The following is a 20928-nucleotide window of genomic DNA, read 5'->3' as shown; positions in this document are numbered from 1 at the left end:
ATATCTTTTTTTTTAATCAAATAAAGTAATTGAAAAATATTGAAAAATACATTTGCTGTTTCGAAATGAAGTTATTTTAAGTGAATATATAATAATATTATATATATAAAATCCTTGCAGAGAAAAACGATAATTGCTGAGTTTTTTTTTTTTAGTTTATGCATTTATTATATTATATGGTGGAATCAATTCTAGAATCGACCTCTCAAATGAATTCTATGACACTTTCGGTTATACAAATGAATTAAAAAAGATAGATTTTTTTTTTTTTGTGGTTTTTGTCTTATAGGCTTTTTTTTGTTTTGTTTGATTTTCGATTAACTAAGGGGAAAACATGCGACGACATGAAATGAACATCGTAATAAGATGCCCACATAAACGTAGATATATGTATATACTCATATATTTAGGTATGGGTTTTAAGTAAATGTTCTGCCAATTTGCGTATCTATATGTCTATATATATATATATATAAATATATATATATATATGTATGTGTATATATGCGAAATCATATCCGTAGACTTAGATGGCTAAAATTTGTTGCTGAAAATCGAAACATAAAGTGAAGACGACAGTTGCAAGTATAAAAAATATTTGTATGCTTCTCGTTTCTCCTTCCACAAAACCTTTAATTCTCCTCTCTCCAATATTTTGTTATATAAAATGTTCAATTTTCAATATCCACAACCTCAACCTGGCCAGCAGTATGCGTGTGTGTGTGTGTGTGTGTATGTATTTTGTATCTATGTTTTGATTTCAGCGACCTCAGTTTTATATCTTTACCCTTTTTTTCTTATTTAGGTGGAAACAGGAAGCGGCAACAAGAGCAAATTCTCATTGCTTATCTGCGATTGATTTTTGATTATTTGTGTGATGGGAATCTTCTTAGTATGCTCATCTATAATATATAAATGTGTAGATCATCGTTCAACGTTTATAAAAAAATATATATAGTATATATGTTTTGCCATGAAGTTTGAACTGTTCTCTCAAGACTTTTGTTGTTTTTGTTTTTTGTTTTTTGTTTTTTGTTTTGGGATGTCGTTAATGCACCAATGTGGAAATATTTATACTATATGTATATCTGTAAATGGATATGTTTAAATTTTCTCATCTATTTGGGCAACTTTATGTTATGGACTTTACGTTAATGTTTCTTGCGCGATTTCTTTTTTTTTATTTGTTTTGGAATGAATTCTCGTTTACGCATCGAAAAATTATTAACAAGAACTGTGAATGCTGATGGCAGAATATTCAGGACTCCGGAATTAGTTAACTATTTTCAGTGCATTTCACAAAATTTGGTAAGGAAAATCCGTATAATAAATCATTGCTCTTCGATGGTCAATAAACGCAGAGTGAATTCTCGAACTGGACTTCATTGGTTCACAATAGAAAAGTATATAAAACTAAATTCCTACTTAATTATGGTATAAAATAAGAGTTGGAAAAATAAGCGAAATTTGGGCTTCTTTAGTCTAGGGTAAGTAGATGGAGCTATTATGCTATTACATAATTCATATTTTGTGGTTCATTGTGGTTGCTATATGCGCCTTTCGAACTCTGAATACATACATATATTTATTAATATATATATATATATATATATATATGTACATATATATATATATTTAATAATGTACTGTATTTCGCCTCTCGCTCGCTCTACGCTCCTCAATTCATTTCCTTCCATAACGTTTCACTTTGTTTTTGTTAAATTTTATTTTAAATATCACGGCATTCAGCTGAGGTCTGATCTGATCTATTTCTTATGCTTATATATCTTTTCACACGATTTTGTTTTCACTTTTATTGCATTGGCATTTCACATTTTAGTTTTCTCGGGGAAAGTACGTATTCTTCTCTTTCGTAGAAATCAAAAAACAGAATCCAATCAGAATGAAAAAAAAAAAAACAAATAATAATAAGAAGTATAATGGCTACAGAAACGCTGCCGGATATATCGACTATCGACTACTTGGACTAAACTAAAAAAAAAGCAAAAAATTAAACTACGATAGCTCGTCGGAGACACAGATACAGATACAAATACCGAGGCAGATGCAGTTACAGAAGAATGCAGATGCAGTTGCAGATGCAAATGCAGCTGCAGTTGCAGATACAGAGAATACAGTGTGTAGCCAACGGCACCAAAACCTTCGTCTAGGAATCCTCGCCAGCGCGCGCACTAAAGAGCTGGGCGCACATACGTCGCATCTGGTGCAGCTGGCCACCCAACAGGCCCGCCCTCTGCATTAACTCTCACAAATTCCGCCTGCCCAGTGGGCGATCCTCCCGCTCATCATCATCCGGCTCCGCCTCCTCATCCAGCTCCTCCTCCTCCTCCTCCTCCTCCTCGTCGTCGTCGTCCACCTCGAAGCGATTGGCGCCCCTTCCATGCACCTGCGCCTGCGCCACTCCAGTGCCAGTCACACTCTCGCTGAAGTGCATCAGATTGGTGTCCATCAGGCCATTGGTCAGGCTGAGCGGCGGCGACGATTGCGATGGCGGTCCCTCCAGAGAGAGGCGACTATTGGTGCTGATGCTGCTCATGCTTAGCTGGTCGTCGAACACCTCGATGTTCACCACCGTCGACAGTTCGCCGTGATCGCCGTACGAATGGCGAATGGGATAATCTACGGCATCGGTGACCTCCGCTTTCTGGACCTTGTTGCTGCTCGGGATCGCATTGGGATTGGTATTGGTATTGGGATTGGGACTCGCATTGTCTTTGGTTGGGATTATGTTGTTGTTGATGTTATTATTGTTGTTAAGAGCCAAGCCATCCAGCTGATCCGTGGTAAAATAGTTGCCTAAAAAATATACATACAATTCACATTAGTTTAGGTTTTTTCATTTTTGAATGTATCTATAAAAACATTTAAAAATTAATCCTTTTAAGATTTCAAATCTAAAATGCATTTATTTTAACTGAAGGTCCTGGAAATCTACTCCAAATAATATAACTTATTATAAGTTTCCGATTCCCAATAAGAACACTTGATGGCCACATTTGTTGTTTTAACTAAAATTGCATTTATTTAATCATACATCATTTAATTAAATTAAATTTTAGTGTTTAGCGATTTCCTTGCCTCCTTTTTTTGTATCCATCTCTCAAACGTAAATCATAAATACTGCGAGTTAGATGTAATTTTTAAACGATATACATATATTTATATACAGAAAACAATTGATTTCCTCACTTTTTACAATCTTTTTAAGAAACAGAACAAATGACGAAATTAAAACGAAATAAAAACAAAACGGAGAATAAATTAACAAACAAAAAAAAAAAAAAGGATTTAAAAAAGAAGAGACCTTGAGTTTGTTGGGAGGATCTATATGAAACTTGAACGAGTATGGAGAAAACTTAACGAAAGCAAAGCCTAGAAACGAGTTTAAACAATTGTGACATTGGACAATTAGTATTATAATCCACATAGTTTAGTCATTAGTCGCTTTGCAGTAGTTCTTACACGCAGTTGGCTTTTTGGGCAGGAAAATGTAGTTTGTTGGGGGAAAAAGTCGTTCGTTCTATTGAATACCACCCAATTATGGGTTTGAATATTACTATTTAACCATTAAATTCCAACTGTGTGTTCTGCAAACAGCTTTAGCTGCATGTGTGTGTGTGTGTGTGTGTGTAGTGTGTGTGTGTGTGTGTGTTAGCTAAGGGGCAGGATATCAATTTTACAAATTTCGATTTTCGGGCGCCATTTATGTACAATTTGAGAGCATTAATTAGTTTTGATACTTGTGATCAGTGTTTTTACTTTTAGGCCTTTTTCAATATATTATATATATATATACGTATGTATATATATATATATGTGTGTGTCTGATTTATATATATATATATATTGTTATACTTTTAATTTCTAGAGATGTATAGCTAACAATATAACTTTGCACTTAAAAATCGGTTAGTATTTAAATATTTTTGTCGCTTTTCCTTAATTGTTTTATGTTTTTTGTCTAAACGAGTAGCTACAGTCGTTTTGTTTTGTTTTTTTTTTTTTGTGTTTATGTTTTGTTTTGCTTTAAATTATGCATTATAACTAACTTGTTGTTTTTCTTTTCGATAAATCACAATTTTTTTGCAGAGTTTTGTGTTTTGTTTTGTTTTTTGTTGGTTTTCTTTTTGAATCGTTTTGTTTTTGTTTCGTGGTTACTGAAATGATATACTTTTCTTGCACTCAGCTAAAAATCTAAGAATCTAGAGTCATCATCATGTCGTGGATGCCATCTCCATCTCATGTATATATAGTTCGCGAATCTCTGTGTGGAGCAGCTCACTGTAGTGACCTCCACTCGTTTGCTTGGCGTCCATTGCTCTTCTACTTGGCTCTGGTCCTGCCCACCGGCTGCTCAACTTCCTCCTGCTTCAGCATGGGATTGGGTTGAAAAATGGCTGGGCCTGGCTCCTCCGATGGTGGTGGATGATCCGGTGGCGGCGGCTGCAGCGGCTGTTCCGGCTGCTGCTGCTGCTGCTGCTGTTGGAGCGCATGGGCAGTGGGTGCTCCATCCTGTCGATTGGCGGCGTACAGATGCCACAGCACCACCAGGCTAAAGACGCACAGCAAACATATCGCTAATTCTTATCTCTTCCGGCGCTTCGTCTTCTTCTTTGTGGCACTCGGTGGGCTGGCCACGCCTACGGCCAATCCCACAGAGGTAACGCCACCGGCAGCGGGCAGAGATGCTGCTGTAGCGCCACCCGTGGTCGAGCTTCCAGCACCGACTGCGGCGCCCGGCGAATGGGATTGCAGGCCAATGCCCAGACCGAGGCCCGTGGGATCTGGATGTACCGTCGTCTCCACACTGCTCTCCTCCGCCGAGGATGTGGACGAGGAAGTGGCCGCCTCGATGGCCGCAATCAGATTGATCTTGTGCTCCAGCTTTTTGGTCTTCAGCTTGTGCGGTGCGGCATTGCTTGTGCTGGATGAGCCGTAGACCACATTGTCATCGGATGTGGTAGCCGGCACCGGCCCTTCGCTGTCCGTTGTGGTGGCATTGGTGGCCACGCCACTGCTACCAAAGTGCAGCAGATCCTCGGGCAGTGATTGCTCCGGTTCCGTCTCGGGCTCCTCCTCGACGCCCTCATCGTCGTCGGGCATGGCTCTGACTGGTATATCCGGCACGTCCAGCTGGGAATCGCACATGCTTATGCTGATCAGGGGACGCAGCTCCTCGTCGTCCGGTTCCCGCTCCCTTTGCTGCTGCTGCTGTTGCAGTTGAAGCTGCTTCAGTCGCTTGTGCTTCTTGCTCAGCTTCTTTACGGGTTCCTCCATGACGACAATCTCCTCAGATCCGGATGAGTTATTCGATGTAGAGGTGGATTTCTGCAGGGCCAGCGTATCCAGGGTAATGTATACCGGTTCCGGTGTTGTTACCACCTCAGGCTGCACTTCGGCCTCCGTTTCCCGGATGCGTTCCTGTTCATTTTCATAGTGCAGGGAACCGCACAAGGCGAGGATCAAATTCTGTTCGGTGAAACCACGTGGCGGTGGGGAAATCTTCCGCGGTATGGAAGCTGTCTCCTGCAACGGACTTTCAAAGTTGATTAGACTGACAGATTCCTTTTTCGAGTCCTCCTTAACCTCCAGGGGTTCGAGAGCAGGGAGAGGTGGCAAGGCCTCCAGTGGCTTTAAGCCGCTCAAGAAGTCCTCAAAGGTGTCGTTCACCTCTTTGGGGGGAGTAGTCAGTCCAGGCAGCAGTTTTTCATCCCGCTTCTTCTCCGGACTCGCTTTAGTGGGCTTCTTGCCAAGGCTGGGATAGTCCTGAACCGCAGGCAGTTTGGGTGGAGTATCCTCGACGACTCGCCTCCATGGATTGCTAACGGTTGCCGAGATGAGGAGCTTTTCGCTTTCCAGGGACTTCTCCTTCTCTTTGACCTTGTCTTTCTCCTTCTTCTCCTTGAGTTTAAGCTCCTTTTCCTTCTCCTTGAGCTGTTCCTCCTTTTCCTTTAGCTTTACTTCTTTTTCCAGGTCTTTAAGCTTTTCAGCCCTCTCTTTCTCTTTTAGCTTCTCCTCCCTTTCCTTTTCTCGTTGCCTCTCTTCCGTTTCCCTTTTGAGCTTCTCTTCCCGTTCTTTCTCCTTGAGCTTCTCTTGCCTTTCCTTTTCCTTGAGCTTTTCTTCTCTCTCCTTTTCCTCCTTCTCCTTTTTCTTGAGCAGCTCTTCCTTCTCCTTGAGCTTTTCTTCCTTTTCTTTCTTTAGTTTTTCTTCTCGTTCCTTCTCCTTGATCTTTTCAACTCGCTCCTTCTCTTTGATTTTCTCTTCTCGTTCCTTTTCCCTCATTTTTTCTTCACGCTCTTTTCGGAGCTTTTCTTCTTTTTCCTTCTCCTTGATTTTCTCTTCCCTTAGCTTCTCCTTGAGTTTTTCCTCTCTCTCCTTCTCCTTGATCTTTTCCTCTCTTAGCTTTTCTTCTCGTTGCTTCTCCTTAGCCTTCTCTTCGCGCTCTTTTTCCTTCATCCTTTCTTCTCGTTCCTTCTCCTTGAGCTTCTCCTCCTTTAGTTTTTCCTCTCTTTGCTTCTCCTTGATCTTTTCTTCTTTCAACTTCTCCTCTCGTTCCTTCTCCTTGATCTTCTCTTCCTTAAGTTTTTCCTCTCGTTCCATCCTAAGGCTCTCTTCTCTTTCCTTAAGTTTAAGCTTTTCTTCTTTCTCTTTCTCCTGAAGCTTGGCTTCCCTTTCTTTCTCCTTTAGCTTCAGCTCCTTCTCCTTGGCTTTTTCCTTCTCCTTGTCGATTGTCATGGTTGCTACTGCATCTCCTGGTTTTTGCTTCTTCTTGTTGTCTTTGGACATTGTTTTGGGTGGCTCCTCATCGAGCCCTTCGATCTCTTCATCTTCGCCTTGCTCCGCATCCGCCGCACTCATCTCCACGTGCAAACTTAATCCCTGGGCACTGGCACTGCTCACCATGACGGCCGCAATGCTGCTCTTGTTGGCCAGCAGACTATCTGCATGATCAGACTCGGCATCCGAATCCTGCTCCTTGTTGATGGTTTTCTTGACCATCGGAACAGCCCTCTCTTCATTTTCCTCTTTCTCGACAGCAACCTTCTCCTCCGCCAGATTCGTCTGCTCTGGCTTCTTTTCGCTGACTTTTCCGCTGGTCTTTTGCTTGTTATTCTTGGCCTTCTTCGCTGATTTGGCGAGTGTAATGGTAGTGGTGGCCTCATCCTCGGACGTTCCACTACCACTCTTCTGGCTGGCAGTTTTATTGTTGTTGCTATTGCCCTTGGGCTTATTGAGATGTGAAAGCTCTGCGAATTTTTGCGCCTGTGCCGCATCCTCGGCGGCAGCCAGGGTTTTCTGTTGTTGCTGCTGCTGTTGCTGTTGCTGCTGTGCCTTGTGCGATTGCTTCTGCGACTTTTGCTTCTCCTTCTGGACAAGCACTTCGTCCATCTCCTTGGCAATCACCGGTACAATCAACTTATTGACCAACACAACGGGCGGTTGGCAACTGGCCTGTTCGCGTTCCAGTTCCGATGCTGTCGCTTCTTCCGTCTTCTGATCCTTTTGAAGGAGCTTTTGTCTCTCAGCCGGATCACTGCAAAAGATGGCCACCACTGGTCGGAACAGAGCCTCATCGCAATTCTCATGGATCACCGTATCCTCGGCGGCCAGTTGGCCGACCACCTCGTCCAGCATATCCGTCTGCAGTTCACCGGAGATCCCAGCATTTAGATCCGTCACAGTGCCCAGCGGATTGACCATTTTCTCTACACGCGAATAGCTACAGATGTTGGGCAGAACGGATGCCAGGGCTGAAATTGAGTCCATTGAGTGCAAATGCGTCTCTGCATCTGTATGCTGATGCTGATCCTCCACCACCTCGTCCAGATCATTGAGACTCTCGTGCTCGGCGAGTGCATCGTAATAGCAGACATTATCACAATTCGAGGAAGCACTTCCTCCGGCGCCGGCAGCCAGGAGATCCGCTGAAGCTGGCGAGGCACCGGTAGCCAGGTGATCGCCACACGGGGGAGCTGCCTGATCGACAGATGCAGCTGGAGGCGGGTCAACAACGTTGGGGCACAGGACACAGAACACAGAGCGGAGAAAAAAGAGAAATAGAAGAGAAAACAAATTATGAGAAAAGCGCATTTTTGTTCGTACAAGAAACAAAAAACAAAAAGCCAAAGGCGAATTTTGATACTAATTTCGATACTGATTCGTAGTTTTGAAAATGTTTAATTGGAAAATACATTTCAGCGTATGTTTGATCTACATATTTGGTAACATTTAAGCTAAGCTTGTAATGCATTATATTGGCAGTAGGCGCGATTAAAACTTGTTTTTCTCGAGCAGTTGATCGATTGAAAAAGGAAGCGGAAAACACTCAAAACAAAAAAGGAAAATCGAACGTGAAACAGAAAAATATATAAATTTGTAAAGATATATATATTTGTATTGGGCAACTCAAAAATGAAAAACGAAAATAAATTTTTAACTGTCTTTTTTTTGTTTGTTTGTTTTGTTTTAGTGTGAAAACGAAAATTATTTAAAAAATAAAGTGAAGTAAATAGCTGTGACATTGAATTTGGGGAAGTAATAACGAAACTGGAAATAGTTTAATCGTGAATTTTGAATTGCGTTTTCGAAATTTTTATGGCTTTGGCTTTTTATTAAGAGATTCATGTAGATTAATGTGCTCTTTCCTCTCAACCGTTCTCTCTCTCTCTCTCTCCCCTTGCTTTCTCCCTCTTTCCATCTCACTCGCCCCCAATCACTCTAATGCTTTCTCACTCGCACGTGCAATGAAACTTTCGGTTCACAATTCTTCTTTCGTTCTTTTTCTTTACGAACACAAATTTTTAAGTGCATCAAAGGAATCACAAGAGACAAGGGACGAAAAATAGGCACCCATAAGTAGAGTGAAGCAGTAGAAAAGGAAGGGGAAGCAGCAAAGTACAGAGGTAAAAATGCATGTGATAAAAAATGCAGACGTGTAATGAAAAGTTAGGAATCAATGTGAAGCAATGAAGAAACGCCATAGTCGAATGCTCGACTATCTGATACCCGTTGCATTTGGTAATGAATTGCAAAATAAAAGTACTTTTTTCGAAAAACTCGTCATCTGACGGAAAGGAGCGAAATCTTTTGGTATTTCAAAGAAGTTTATACGGACAGACAATTATGCAGAAGGACAGGCGGAAAAAGATACGGACATTTTCGATGAACAGAATCTCTTTGTAACTTTTACTTTACGGGTAAAATTACAAAAAAATGGAAAGTGAATGGATAGTGTAGTGTGATAAAATAAAGCTTGCAACTGAAAAAAAAAAACTATGCGGAAATCAAGTGTGGAAAAGTAAAATACGATCAAAAGTCTGTGATGGAGAAGAAGAAAATGGAAATACTGTGCTGCTTTGTGTTGGGAAAAGCGTTCAAATTTTCATTAGGAAAATCAGACAAGATCGAGGATATATAACTCCATACATTCCACCCGATCCGTCCGACCAAATTCCAGGGGGTTATGTGCTCGACAGGATTAACAGCGACCAATGGGGCAAAAGTAGATGTGTATATAACGTGTTGCAGAAGAATTCCTATTGGGGGTATGGTTTTGTGGTTTTTTTTTTTTACATTTTCGTTTAGATAGTGGACACTGCTGTGGCAAAAATGTTGTTAGCTTAAATTTAGTTGTCAATAAAATAGAAATAGATTAATTTTAGTGGTATCTCATTTTAGGGCTAGACAAAAACACCAAAGATAAGTTCATAAATAATTTGGTTAAGTGAGTTTTGTTTCCGGCTAGAAAAATAAAGTTTCAACAACTAAAGTTTAAAAAAAAAATTACCAACACACTTACACCACAAAAACACTCCAATACACACGCTTACATACACACACACACACACAGAGAAAGGGAGGAAATGTGAATGGATGGAGAATGAGGAGAAAGCTTGGTGAAATGAGTTTGAAGTAGAGTAAAAGGAACATGCAAGGGTGAGCGGTGGTAGGGATGGCTATAACATCATCATTATCAGCATCATATCATCAAAGTTTATCATCATTATCAATAACCAACAACCAATGCCAATTTCGTGGTGTTTCATAATCAAGATCAAAATACAGCTTTTTTTTTTTCTTATGTTTGACCACCAAAAATATTTTGAATTAAACATTTTCATTTTGAAAGCGTTCGAAATAAAAAAACATAAATATATTGTATATATATAAATAGATAAATATATGTGTTTATCAAAACAAAAACGTAAATACAAATCGAAGATCCAAAATGTAGAAAGTTAACATAAAACGTTTGTATAGAACGTAAACAATTAATAAACAGATTTGTGAAGACATCGAGAATCGGCAAATGATCAACGAGGATGCCTTTGATTCCGGGAGCTAACCCGCTTCAATGATCCCGTCCAGAAGCACACAAGCAAATACCTTCCCGGAATCAGCGGCTAACATTCGAATAGTCTTGCACAACATGCGTAATTCTTGTGTACATCTATCCAGGACGATATATTTTAGGATTTGCCTGCCACTTACCGGTAGTCTCACGTCGAGCTGCTGCCGTTGATGGCGATTCTCGCATGGCATCCGCCAAATCCTCCTTCAGGCGTGTATCGCCGTGGCCATAATCCGAATCCAAGTGACCATGTCGGAAGCGATCCATCAACTTGGGACTCTGCTCAATGCTGCCTGTTTCGTTTATGAAGAGTAAAAGAGTTCGTAAACCGGTACGTTGAGAGAAAAGATAGAAAGATTTCTCCACTTACTGTACGATCCAGATTCGATGAGAACCGGTACACCGGCACCGCTGCGTCCTGTGACCGCCGAACTGCCAATGCCAGCTCCTCCCACCGACGTGGCTGCACTTAGGGGCATATTGAGCGGACTGGACCGATCCTTGCCTATAATCGTACCCAATCCCAAGGCAGATGAAGCCGCCGTCGAGGGCAACGTGGTGGTCGTCGTCTTGCTCACGCCAATTTCCACAGCCTCTGCATCGACGTGGTTCAGATTGGAACTGTAATAGGATGAACATATACGGTTTAGATTTCACTCAACATATTACGCACGAACAAATCAACTATCTCTTACCCGCTGGGCGTATTGTAGTTCTTGAAGACGAACTGCGGTCCCATCCACAGCCGGCGGTGGGGACCAGCGTGCGTAATGATCTCCACCTGGGCCAACCAGCTTTCGGTTCGCTCGTCCGGATCGTCGAATTGATTGGCGCTGTCCAACAGCAGGCTGGCATGGCGATCCTTAATCAGCCAATTGTCCAGCCCCAGCGGTGGTGCGATTTCTTGAGATCCATCCTTGCGCCGTCCCAGATTCCACTGGGCGCGAGCCTCAACCTCCAGCTCGATGGGCGTGTCATCACAAATCTTCTCTTTGGCAACATCTGCAATGGATAAGATGATTGTGTGCCATACAGTAGATGCTACGAAAAAGCTAAATGAGTGACTCACGTGAGGCTAGCTTCGTGTCCAGATCGTACTGGATAAGCGCCCCGTGGCCGGCCATCACGAAGAGCGAGTCCACCGCCTTGCGCTGGACACGATGCGGCTGCTCTCGCGTCGCCATCGGTGGCTCCAGCAGCCAGGAGCGCGACTTGGCGAAGATGGAGCAGACACTCAGTGGTTTGCCGCTATCGTCTGACAGCGAGGAGAGGCGTTGTCGCTGCCGTTGGCTGTTGCTGCCTACACCAACACCGACTCCATGACCACCGGCACTTACGCCAGAGCCCATCACTCCACCGCCGCCCACACCACCGCCCAGACCCGCCGATCCTGGCGGTGATCCTAGAGTGAAGGGCTGGCGCAGCTGGGCCAGCGGCTGCACTACCGACGGCCGCGGATACGGCGGCAAAGTGGGATTATGATACGGCTGCAGTGACTGCACGAACGTCGTGCTCTCCGAGTGCGAGATCGGCGAACTGGAGCGTCCATCGGCTCCGAGGCCGGCGCTCCGGTGGAAGCGGGACAGCTTATTGACCACATGCAGCGAGGTGTGCGTGCGTACGCCCATGGCGCCGCCGTAGGGCGTAATTGGGAAGACGTGGGTGGTGCCGCGCAACGTGGACACAGCAGCCCAGCGCGAGTCCAGCGAGAAGGCGATGTGCTGCACCTTGGCGCTAGTGTCGCCGCGATGTAGCACGTACAGGTGGTGCACGGCAGCCAGGCTGGGACCGACAGGATGCGGTTGTACGCGAAAGACGTGGAAATCATGACCGCGTCGATCGGCGGTGAGAAGCAGCATACCGGAGCTGTCGAACTCCATGGCCACCAGAGCCTCGCTGTGGGCCACAAAGTGAGCAACGATGGGATCGCCGCCGCCCTGTGAGCCAGCCGTCGAGCTCAACGGAGTACCCGACGTGGGGCTGTAGTCCTTCACCGGATGCTGTCAATCAAAAATATGATTAGTTATGCATAGTGTACAGAACTATAAATATTCATTCACGCACCTTCACATCGATGATGGTGACCACACCGGACTGCTTGGCATCCGGACCGCCGCTGGCCGAGTCGAAGCTGCTGCTCTTGGAGCTGGCACCGCTGCCGGCGGTGGTGCCCGTTAGGCCGGCGGCCACCTGTTCACCAAACTCTCGCAGTCCCTTGCTCAGGGATTTGGCCGCATTGAGAACAGTGGCCGTGTAGCTGGGAACGCCCTCGCCATCGCATCCGCCTCCGCTGCGCTTGGAGTGCAGCAGTTTATGCTCCGCATACGCCAGCCAGCGCGGTCCCAGAGCAATGGGATTGGGGTTGATCCTGCCAAGAAAGGCAATTCAATTTTAAACAAGTACAAGTTAGCAACACAAGCGGTGATTATTTTCAACTACTTCTAACTATCATCACTTTTAAGCCCAATTATAATAAAACTAAGAGTCACAATCAAAGTTAATGGACCATCTAAAATGACCCACTGTCACCGTGAAAATGAAAATTAATTCCATTAGATCCTCATTATCATTATAAGTGTAATTTCAGTTAATGTTATATGATAAGGCGTTATAATTAACTTATATTTGAACCAAATGATTATGTGGATTTTTTTTTAACATGGAATAAAGTTAACTTACCCCGGACTGGGATAGCAGGTGGTAATAGTGAGACGGTCCTCCAGTGTCCTGGCATCAAAGACGGCAATCCGTTCGTGGAACGTTATGACCACCGCCGATCGATTGGCCTGGATGTCCAGCACGGCGTTCTTGAACTTGATCGTCTTCACCTGGACACCCGTTTTGAGGGACATGAAGTTTACGGCACTGAATTGGGCAGAGGCCGACACACCGATGCCGCTGACACCTCCAACCGATCCGCCAACTGTTGTTACTCCTCCGCCGCCGCCACCCAGACCCAATCCCGAGCTGCCAGCCAGTAGACCACTGGCCGCTGCACTGCCTCCGTCGACGAACGCCACCAGGGGACGTTTCTCGGCAAATGAATCGACCGGCTCATCCGCCCGACCATTCTCATCCAAAGCAGCAGCCGTGGCCGGCGTGGGCAGCACACGAAGCGCAGTGACGACGCCGTGACGCCAGGATAGCACCTCGACCGCCTCGCCGTTGGCTGGTATGGCCCACACTTGAACGCCCAGACCGTAGCCGAGAATCAGCAATAGTGGTGGCGCTGCATTTCCCTCCAGTTCCCAGTCATCACCGAAACGCGGATCGCTTACATCCGCACACGTTTCGAAACGGGCCCAGGTGATCGTGTCCTTGGGATCTTGCACCGGCTGATTGGCCAGCGTTACATCGTTGATGAAACCAATGGCCGAGTCAAGGATCGATCGATCCGACACTGTTTGCGGAGGTACAATGGCCGGCACGGCGGCGCCCGATTTGCTGCCACCGGTAGAGCCGGAACCCAAGCCAGTACCGGATCCGGAGCCCAATCCAATGCCGGAACCGACCACGCCAGAGGGATGACGGCGTGGCGAGTCCGCGGACATGATGCAGCGGCTGCTGGGGGGGATGGCCGGTGGTGACTGCTGGCCGCCGGAATCGCTCCTCTTCTAGCTGCTACCACAGCTGCTGCCAATGATGCAGTGCCTCCACACTGGAGGTCAATGGGCAGCGGCCGGCTGGGGGTGGCAGATGGCGGATGGCTGATGGCAGTGGGTGGCGGGTGGCAACCTCGCTCGCTAGCTTCTCTCGCCTACTCTCTTTCTCTCTTTTTTGCCTTCTATGGAGACACTGCGTCTGATCGGTTGCTTCTTTTGCCCAGCTGTTCCGCTCTCTCTTTGTCTCTCTCTCGTTTGCTCTCTTGTTGTCAACTGCAAATAGAAAGCAAAGACAATAAATAAACAAATTGAACAATCTCACACATTCATCTGTCCCACTCTCTTTAGGGTGAACCCAAACGACCTTTGGTCGAGTTTGCGAAACATGAACTGTGCACCAATAGTTTAAAGATCTTATGTTGATAGTCTGCTCAACCTTTTGTTAGCTTTTGCTTGTCATTAACAATCGTATAAGTGGATTGACTCATCGCTAGGTACAATTAAAAAAAGCAAAACAACCTAAAATGCACAAAAAAACAGGTTGCACAAGCGATAACCAGAAGTAACTTGATTAATCATTTAAAAAAATTAAATACCTTTACGCCCAGTAAACATGGTAAACAATATGGTTGAACAAAGCAGTCATTGTTTTAGCAGTGCAGTATTTGCAGTCAAGCTATGTACACGTATGTTAAAAATACGTCTGAAGATATTTGAACTTCTGATTTTTCGGCGAAAAATAATGTTTTTTGTCGGCAATATTTTAAATATTGGAATGAATATTGACTGTAATATCCCATTAAACTCGTAATTAAATTTGCAATTAATTGGCCTCCAAAGTTGGAAATTTTATTTTTTTCGTTTTTTTTTGCAAAATTTTATGATGTTACCCCTTATCAATATCGAAAATTCACACAAAAATTTATTTTTCAAAACCCTTCCAAAAATGATAGGGGTCGTTACTATTGGTAATTTCCTGCATAAAACCAGTATTCTTTCGACTTTATGCCGATTTTTAGCCAAGTTATGATGAAAAGGCCCTTCGAAAATACACAATTTTGGCCAAAAATCGTAATTTGGAATAAAATAATCCGTAATCGAATTGCCCATATATAGATTATTATACAGACACCTTTGAACTCGGGAATTTAATTTGCCCATCGACTGGCAGTCAAATTACCTTACGATAAATACGAGAAATTATTTGCTTTAAAAAACAGCTTTTATTTTATCGATATGACTCTTAGCCAAGTTATGAAGATTATAAGTATTCTACATTTTGTACCAAACCAAAGAAATCAGAATCGTTGAGCTCGTTCCAAATCATGCTCCCTAAAAATAAGAACACTACGTATGCGTGATAAAAAATGTATGATTGAAAACTGAGTTAAGGTCCACCCTAATGCGCACATTTTATAGTTTCTTTTGGTCATTCCATTTCGTTCCGTTTCCCTTTGTCTCAATCAAATTGCTTTAATCTTTGGACAGTGGCACCCCCACCCACTGCCACCCAATTCCCCGCCCTCTCTTCACTCTCTTGTTACCAATTTATTAGCGCATTACGTGTATTTCTTCGTTGCGCTTTGTTTCTATTTAAATTTAGCTTTTTGGCTTATTGTGCTCATCTCCTCCACGTTTGTCAATTTCAATTCCATGGGTGCAAATTGTGTGCAATAAAGCAGCAACAAAATACGCTTACAAATTGAAGGTATCGAAAAAAATAAATAAGTAACGCAAAAAATAAAACAAAATTTTGTAAGAAAAGAAAATCAAGCTTCAAACCATAACAACAAACCTCAATGTCACGCAGAAATCATCAGCCATTTGCTTTAGCTTTTAGCTTCTAGTTTTGGTTTTCTGCTCCTTTTCACCTCAAATTCGCCAGCAAAACGCAATATGCAAACACAAAGAAGCTCGCAATGAGCTTGTTCTTCTCTCCGTTCCGTTTTCCCTTCTTGTTGGAAATAACCGTTTAAGCCAAGCCTAAGATCTCTTCTCCATTTCCCAAGAAAGGAAAACACATTAACCCTTGTGAGCCCGGGTAGAAAATAATTTCTCATTTATCTTTATTTTTTATTTCCCAGCAGTTTTAAGCAGCTGGTTTAATCATTATATTATAATTTAAATGAATTTATCAAAAAGGTTTTCTTTTAAGAGGTACCCAATTCGCAGATTCAATTACCATTTAACCCATTCGAAGGACGTTGGGTGAACGATCCCTATCGATGATGACTGTTCAAATAAAATGCATAATGAATATACATATGCAGTTGGCAAAACTTTTCCACGTGTGGTGGCAATTGATTAAACGGGTATTTCGCCACATATAGATAGAAATGAGGTAATTACCACAGCTATATGCGTCTATAGTATTCCGTATTGAAATTAACAAATGATAAGGCACGAAGTCGTGTTGTAAAGGCGTAATGATTCAATTAAACGCTTGTAAAAATTGCGAAATACCAGTGAAGAATTTCGACAGATGGGGCACACATTGCTCTAGAGCACTCGAAATTCCCAAACGAAATTCTAATGTCGGGACCGAGGTGGTGGTGGTGGGTTCAAACGGGAACCAAGGGTTAAGCTCCCCCACAGAATCGGGAGAGTGCAAGGAGTGCAGCTGCATCACTGCATTCCTCAATTGGCTTGGCACACGCGCAACACAAACAAAAACAATAACTGCAATAGGAACGTGCAGTGTCACACAAACCTAAAAGCGACATACTAGCGAGCGAAAGAGAGACAATCGACCACCCCCTCGCTGTTTCTCGGTCGCTTCCACACACACACACACGGCGACCATAAGTAACGCATTTGTCTTTGTTTAGCAATAGGCATCCAAACGGCATTAATTCGCAGAAAGAGTGAAGAGTGAGGGAGCAAGAGACAGACCCCTCAATGTTGATACAGTCAAACTTCCGAAACAAAGGCAGCATCAAAAATGTAGGTCAGCAAAATGGTAATTTCAAATATCTGCTCACAGATGCATGGATTTGTATATCTATACTTAATATTTATTTTGAGCTCCAAGATCGTTGCTCATTGTTAAATCATTGAAAGCGTGTTGAAAACTACATATATTTTATTTAAGAACGATTGTTCTTATTATTTTATGTGCTTTTGAAAGTGTTGAATTTTCTATCTTGACTTGCCAGGTTATTTAGTTAACTGAGATTCTCTATATGGAGGCAAGACTGCACCTGGCCTCGAATTAGTTTACACGCATCCTTGACACTCGATCAATTCCAGAGCAAGTTCAAACGGGAACTCGGCCAACGCATAAACGAGTGTCAGGCCCAATGCAATTCCATCGTACCGCTGAATTGCAAAGAGAGACATGATTTTTTTTTTTTTGTGCATTAGAAGCCCCATTGTTTATGCTGGCCAGTGCCAAAAGCCACTTGACAAAATCTCTGCAAGTCTTTCGCTTTCCTTTTACAATTGGCTAAGAACATACAACAACCGCTCTCTCGCACACAATTGCAGTTCGCGAACAGGTCCCTGCAGTCTCACAATTCATCGCCTCTCAAAAACATCAAAACAAAAACCCAATGGAGGGAAGTGCGCGGGGTTGTTACTGTCAATACCAAGACACACCGTTTAGATATTAGTCAAGCAATTTCATCAGTTCTAGTAATTAAACGTGTTTTTAGGCTATGAGCAATTTTGAACTGAGAAATACCTGTTTAAAATTGTAAAAAGAAATATCTCCTGGTTACTATACGTACATATGTATGTATGTACATAGCAACTTAATAAAGTATGTGTGAAACAGATTTTTTTAATAGCACAAGTTCATCAACCCACACACAGCTGATTATTTTTACTTGATTACGAGGGGCGAAATAATTCCTATTGATGCAGATTAAAGTAGAATATGTACATATGCATACGTATATCAGTCACACACGCCCCCATATACACCTCACCAGATGATAAGGCACATGGGCTTCCGTCCACGTCCCTCAACCTTTGGCAGTCCTTGGATGCGAACAAAGGAACCCCTTGGTCTAGAGCAGATAAAACTAGCCCATAGGCCATACTAGCACAGTAAAACCCGGACGAGATAAACGGTTTGGGGTTTAAAGCAAAGTTATTTTTATGGTAAATAATCATATATTTCATTGATCTAGGTGTTGAAAATAATGCAAAGTAAATACAGAGCCAAATATTTTGTATATAGTTTTTGATTTCAGTGCATTTTTTGTAAACTGATTTTTAAAATTAGAAATTTCGAAAGTAAGTACAACTGTAGTGCTGACAGGCGGAATGCAATTTTCGCTTTTACTGTTTTGTTTCTCTACTTCTGTGTTTCTGCTTATTTTCAATGACACCCACCCACTCGGACAAACATTGGGCGATTTTTTGGCAAACATTTCTATTAGGTAAAATCATAGATGGACCCAGGGGGAAAGTGGGGTGCAAACAGTGATGAAGGAGAAGAAGAAGAGTAGCGGGGGCGGCAATTGAAAAATGTCACTTTTAATGTGCGTTTTAAATTTTGTAAACGAAGCCAAAACAATTTGTGCCATCCAAATATTTTTGTTATTCTTTGATTACACGACAGCATTTTGCTGTTCTTGCTTTTGCCCTCGAATTCAGCTGGAAAACAAAGAGGCAAAAGCAGAGCAATTATCAAAATATATACAGAAGTCGAAAAGTGAGTGGGACAGAGAGAGATGGCGGAGAAGAGAGCCGAAAACGAAAACAAACCTCTAACACACAGCCAGTTGCACTTGAATGCACACACAAACGCACTTTTCAGCAACTCAGCTGCAACGAAATTTTGTTGCTGTCCTCTCTTTTGCAGCTAAGCTCTTTATTTCTCTCTAAATCTCTCACTCTCTGCCTTGCAGCGTCGCACAGTGGAACATAAAAATGAACACATATTGTATTTGAAGTAAAAGTTTTAGTGCAATGAGAGTGTAGATGAAAAACAAAACTGTCACAAAGTTAAGCAGTCGAATATTTCAATAGTATTTGTCCTTGTTAAACAAATTATGGTAAATAGCTTTCTATTTTCTATGACAGGTTTCTCACTTTTACCGCACTGTGCCCAAATGTGTTCCACTATCAGTCCGTTTCGATTCCACTGCTTTGTTGTTGGCCGTCTAATGCGCACATAAACACACATACATATACGTAGGCGAGTATCTGTGTGTGATTTTTTTCCTTCATTGTTTGTGTTTTGAAATATTGTTTTTTTTCGCGTCACAGCCAAAACAAAATTTCCACTACTTTTGACATTTAAATAACAGCAAATACAATACAAACATACAAGTACAATTTCTGCTCTCTCCTTCTCTTTGCACTGCTTAGCTTCCCCATTTTTTTCGCTCTATTCTTGGCTCTTTGTTTGCACAACTTACACGTCTGTGATTTCGACAGAGCAAAAATAAACAAATAGTTGCATAAATAGAAGATATGATTTTCATATTCGTACACATATGTATATGCACGATTTTCTTTCCTTTTCTTTTTCAATTTTTTTTTTGCGCGTCAAACAGAAACAACTAGAAGAAGAAGATGAAGAACTTACCACTTGCGTTGTTGTTGCTGTTCGCTGGTTGAATCAGCAGCAGCTGAAACACAACAACACTGCCACTCGTTTCGCTCGTTCCACTTTTCTCACACGTTCCGCAGAGCGCGCGCAAAAACAACAACACAAACAAAAATCATATGTTTCAGCTGCTCGCTCTCCTACTCTCTCTCACTTGGTCTCTCTTTCTCACTTTAGCTTTTGTTGTTGATTTCCTTTATGGTGTGTGCTTTTCGTCAGTTGTTGCTGTTGTTGTTCTTAGTTCTTGTTTGCAGCTCCTCTTTATTATTATCTTCGGTTGTTGCAGGCGGCAGCAGCAGCAACAAAATCTCCAATTGCGTCTTGCTCTTTCTCTCTCTTTTGCTCCGTCTCCCCCTTATGTTGTGTTTATATGCTTCTTATTATTTTGATTTGCCACGCCCTCAAACTGTTGTTGCTTAATATTGGGCGTCTACTAATTAATTACAAGCTTTTTCGAGACGCGCAGCAAATTCTCAACTGCGGAGCTCGAGTTTTGTTTGAAAAAAACTGAACTATTTTTTGTATGTTTCTTCTTCGTCTTCCTCTGCCGCTGCCGCCGTCGACGCAGAGCCCTATTGCTGGCTCACTCCCACTCGCGTTCACAAATTCACGCACACGCACCAATACAGACACAACGACTGCGCTGCGTCGTACGTTTTACTTAAGTTTCCTTTTCGTCGTTTTTCGTTTATGATTTTGTTATTGTTATCGTTGTTGTTTTTTCTGCTGCTGTTGCTTACTGCCAATGTTGTTGTTCTTGCTGCACAAAAAGTAACTGCGACATTAAATCTGCAAAACGTTCGCCTTGTTTTCGTACTCTCCCGTTAACTTATATACATAGGTCTTTATATATATATATATGTATATATCGATTAAGAGACGATTTATGCGTCGCAACAGAAAAAAAAGAAGAAAATAACCAAGAAACTCTGCTGCCAGAACGAAAGGGAAAAAACTAGTACTAGCTGGTCTGACTGCTGGCGAGCGTTTGCCTTTATTCGTGCAATATCTTTAGCGGACACTTAGTATTATTAATTGTTATTATTTTGGTTGCTGCGCTGTTTCTCTCTCTGTTTTTTGTCTCGCTCTTTTGGTTTCTGGGTGCTATGCCAGTGTGACCGTGCAGCTGTAATATGAAATACCAAATTTTATATTACAGCATTCTGAGTGTGACCAGACTTTATATACGAGTGTATGTCCTTGTAACGGATAAATCTAGTTGCAGTCTATTTATTTAAAATATTAGCAAAGCAGCTTAATATGAATAGCTAACGGCTTTTAAAATATTAAAACACAACACCATATGCTCTGAAAAAACGTATAGTTTCACCACCGAATTATTCAGTAATAAAAGTAATTATTTTAATTAGTATTTTTTTTTTCATTTTCAAATT

At 42.4% G+C, this 20928-nt stretch overlaps 1 protein-coding gene across 6 annotated transcripts; it reads right to left on the bottom strand.

Annotated features, from left to right (window-relative positions):
• Positions 1 to 69: 69 nt before the first annotated feature.
• rudhira lies at positions 70 to 20632 on the bottom strand. 6 transcript variants are annotated; one of them, NM_001258702.1, is made up of 9 exons: positions 20497 to 20632; positions 19514 to 20294; positions 13052 to 14247; positions 12437 to 12740; positions 11442 to 12372; positions 11068 to 11374; positions 10743 to 10993; positions 10513 to 10665; positions 70 to 2817 (listed from the first exon to the last, which is right to left on the bottom strand). In NM_001258702.1, exons 3-9 carry the CDS (start codon positions 13921 to 13923, stop codon positions 2267 to 2269), a joined length of 3369 nt encoding a protein of 1122 aa, NP_001245631.1. In that variant the 5' UTR covers positions 13924 to 14247; positions 19514 to 20294; positions 20497 to 20632; the 3' UTR covers positions 70 to 2266. The 6 variants fall into 5 exon arrangements, with proteins under 6 accessions (NP_001245631.1, NP_727567.1, NP_001259463.1 ...); NM_001382106.1 differs by lacking the exon at positions 70 to 2817 and adding an exon at positions 3144 to 8015 and having other exon boundaries at positions 19514 to 20632; NM_167309.3 differs by having other exon boundaries at positions 1804 to 2817; positions 19514 to 20632.
• Positions 20633 to 20928: the final 296 nt, after the last annotated feature.

The sequence above is a fragment of the Drosophila melanogaster genome, chromosome X (assembly GCF_000001215.4).
Source record: "Drosophila melanogaster chromosome X".
In the NCBI taxonomy this organism is placed as follows: domain Eukaryota; kingdom Metazoa; phylum Arthropoda; class Insecta; order Diptera; family Drosophilidae; genus Drosophila; species Drosophila melanogaster.
This window is presented reverse-complemented; position numbering and strand designations above follow the sequence as displayed.

Excerpts from the sequence above, each read along its gene's own strand:
- rudhira (NM_001258703.2), bottom strand. The coding sequence starts at position 13,923 with ATGTCCGCGGACTCGCCACGCCGTCATCCCTCTGGCGTGGTCGGTTCC. Across the intron at positions 12,373-12,436 it reads TCACCATCATCGATGTGAAG|CATCCGGTGAAGGACTACAG; the intron begins GTGCGTGAATGA and ends TTTGATTGACAG. Across the intron at positions 10,666-10,742 it reads CATCGAATCTGGATCGTACA|GCAGCATTGAGCAGAGTCCC; the intron begins GTAAGTGGAGAA and ends TAAACGAAACAG.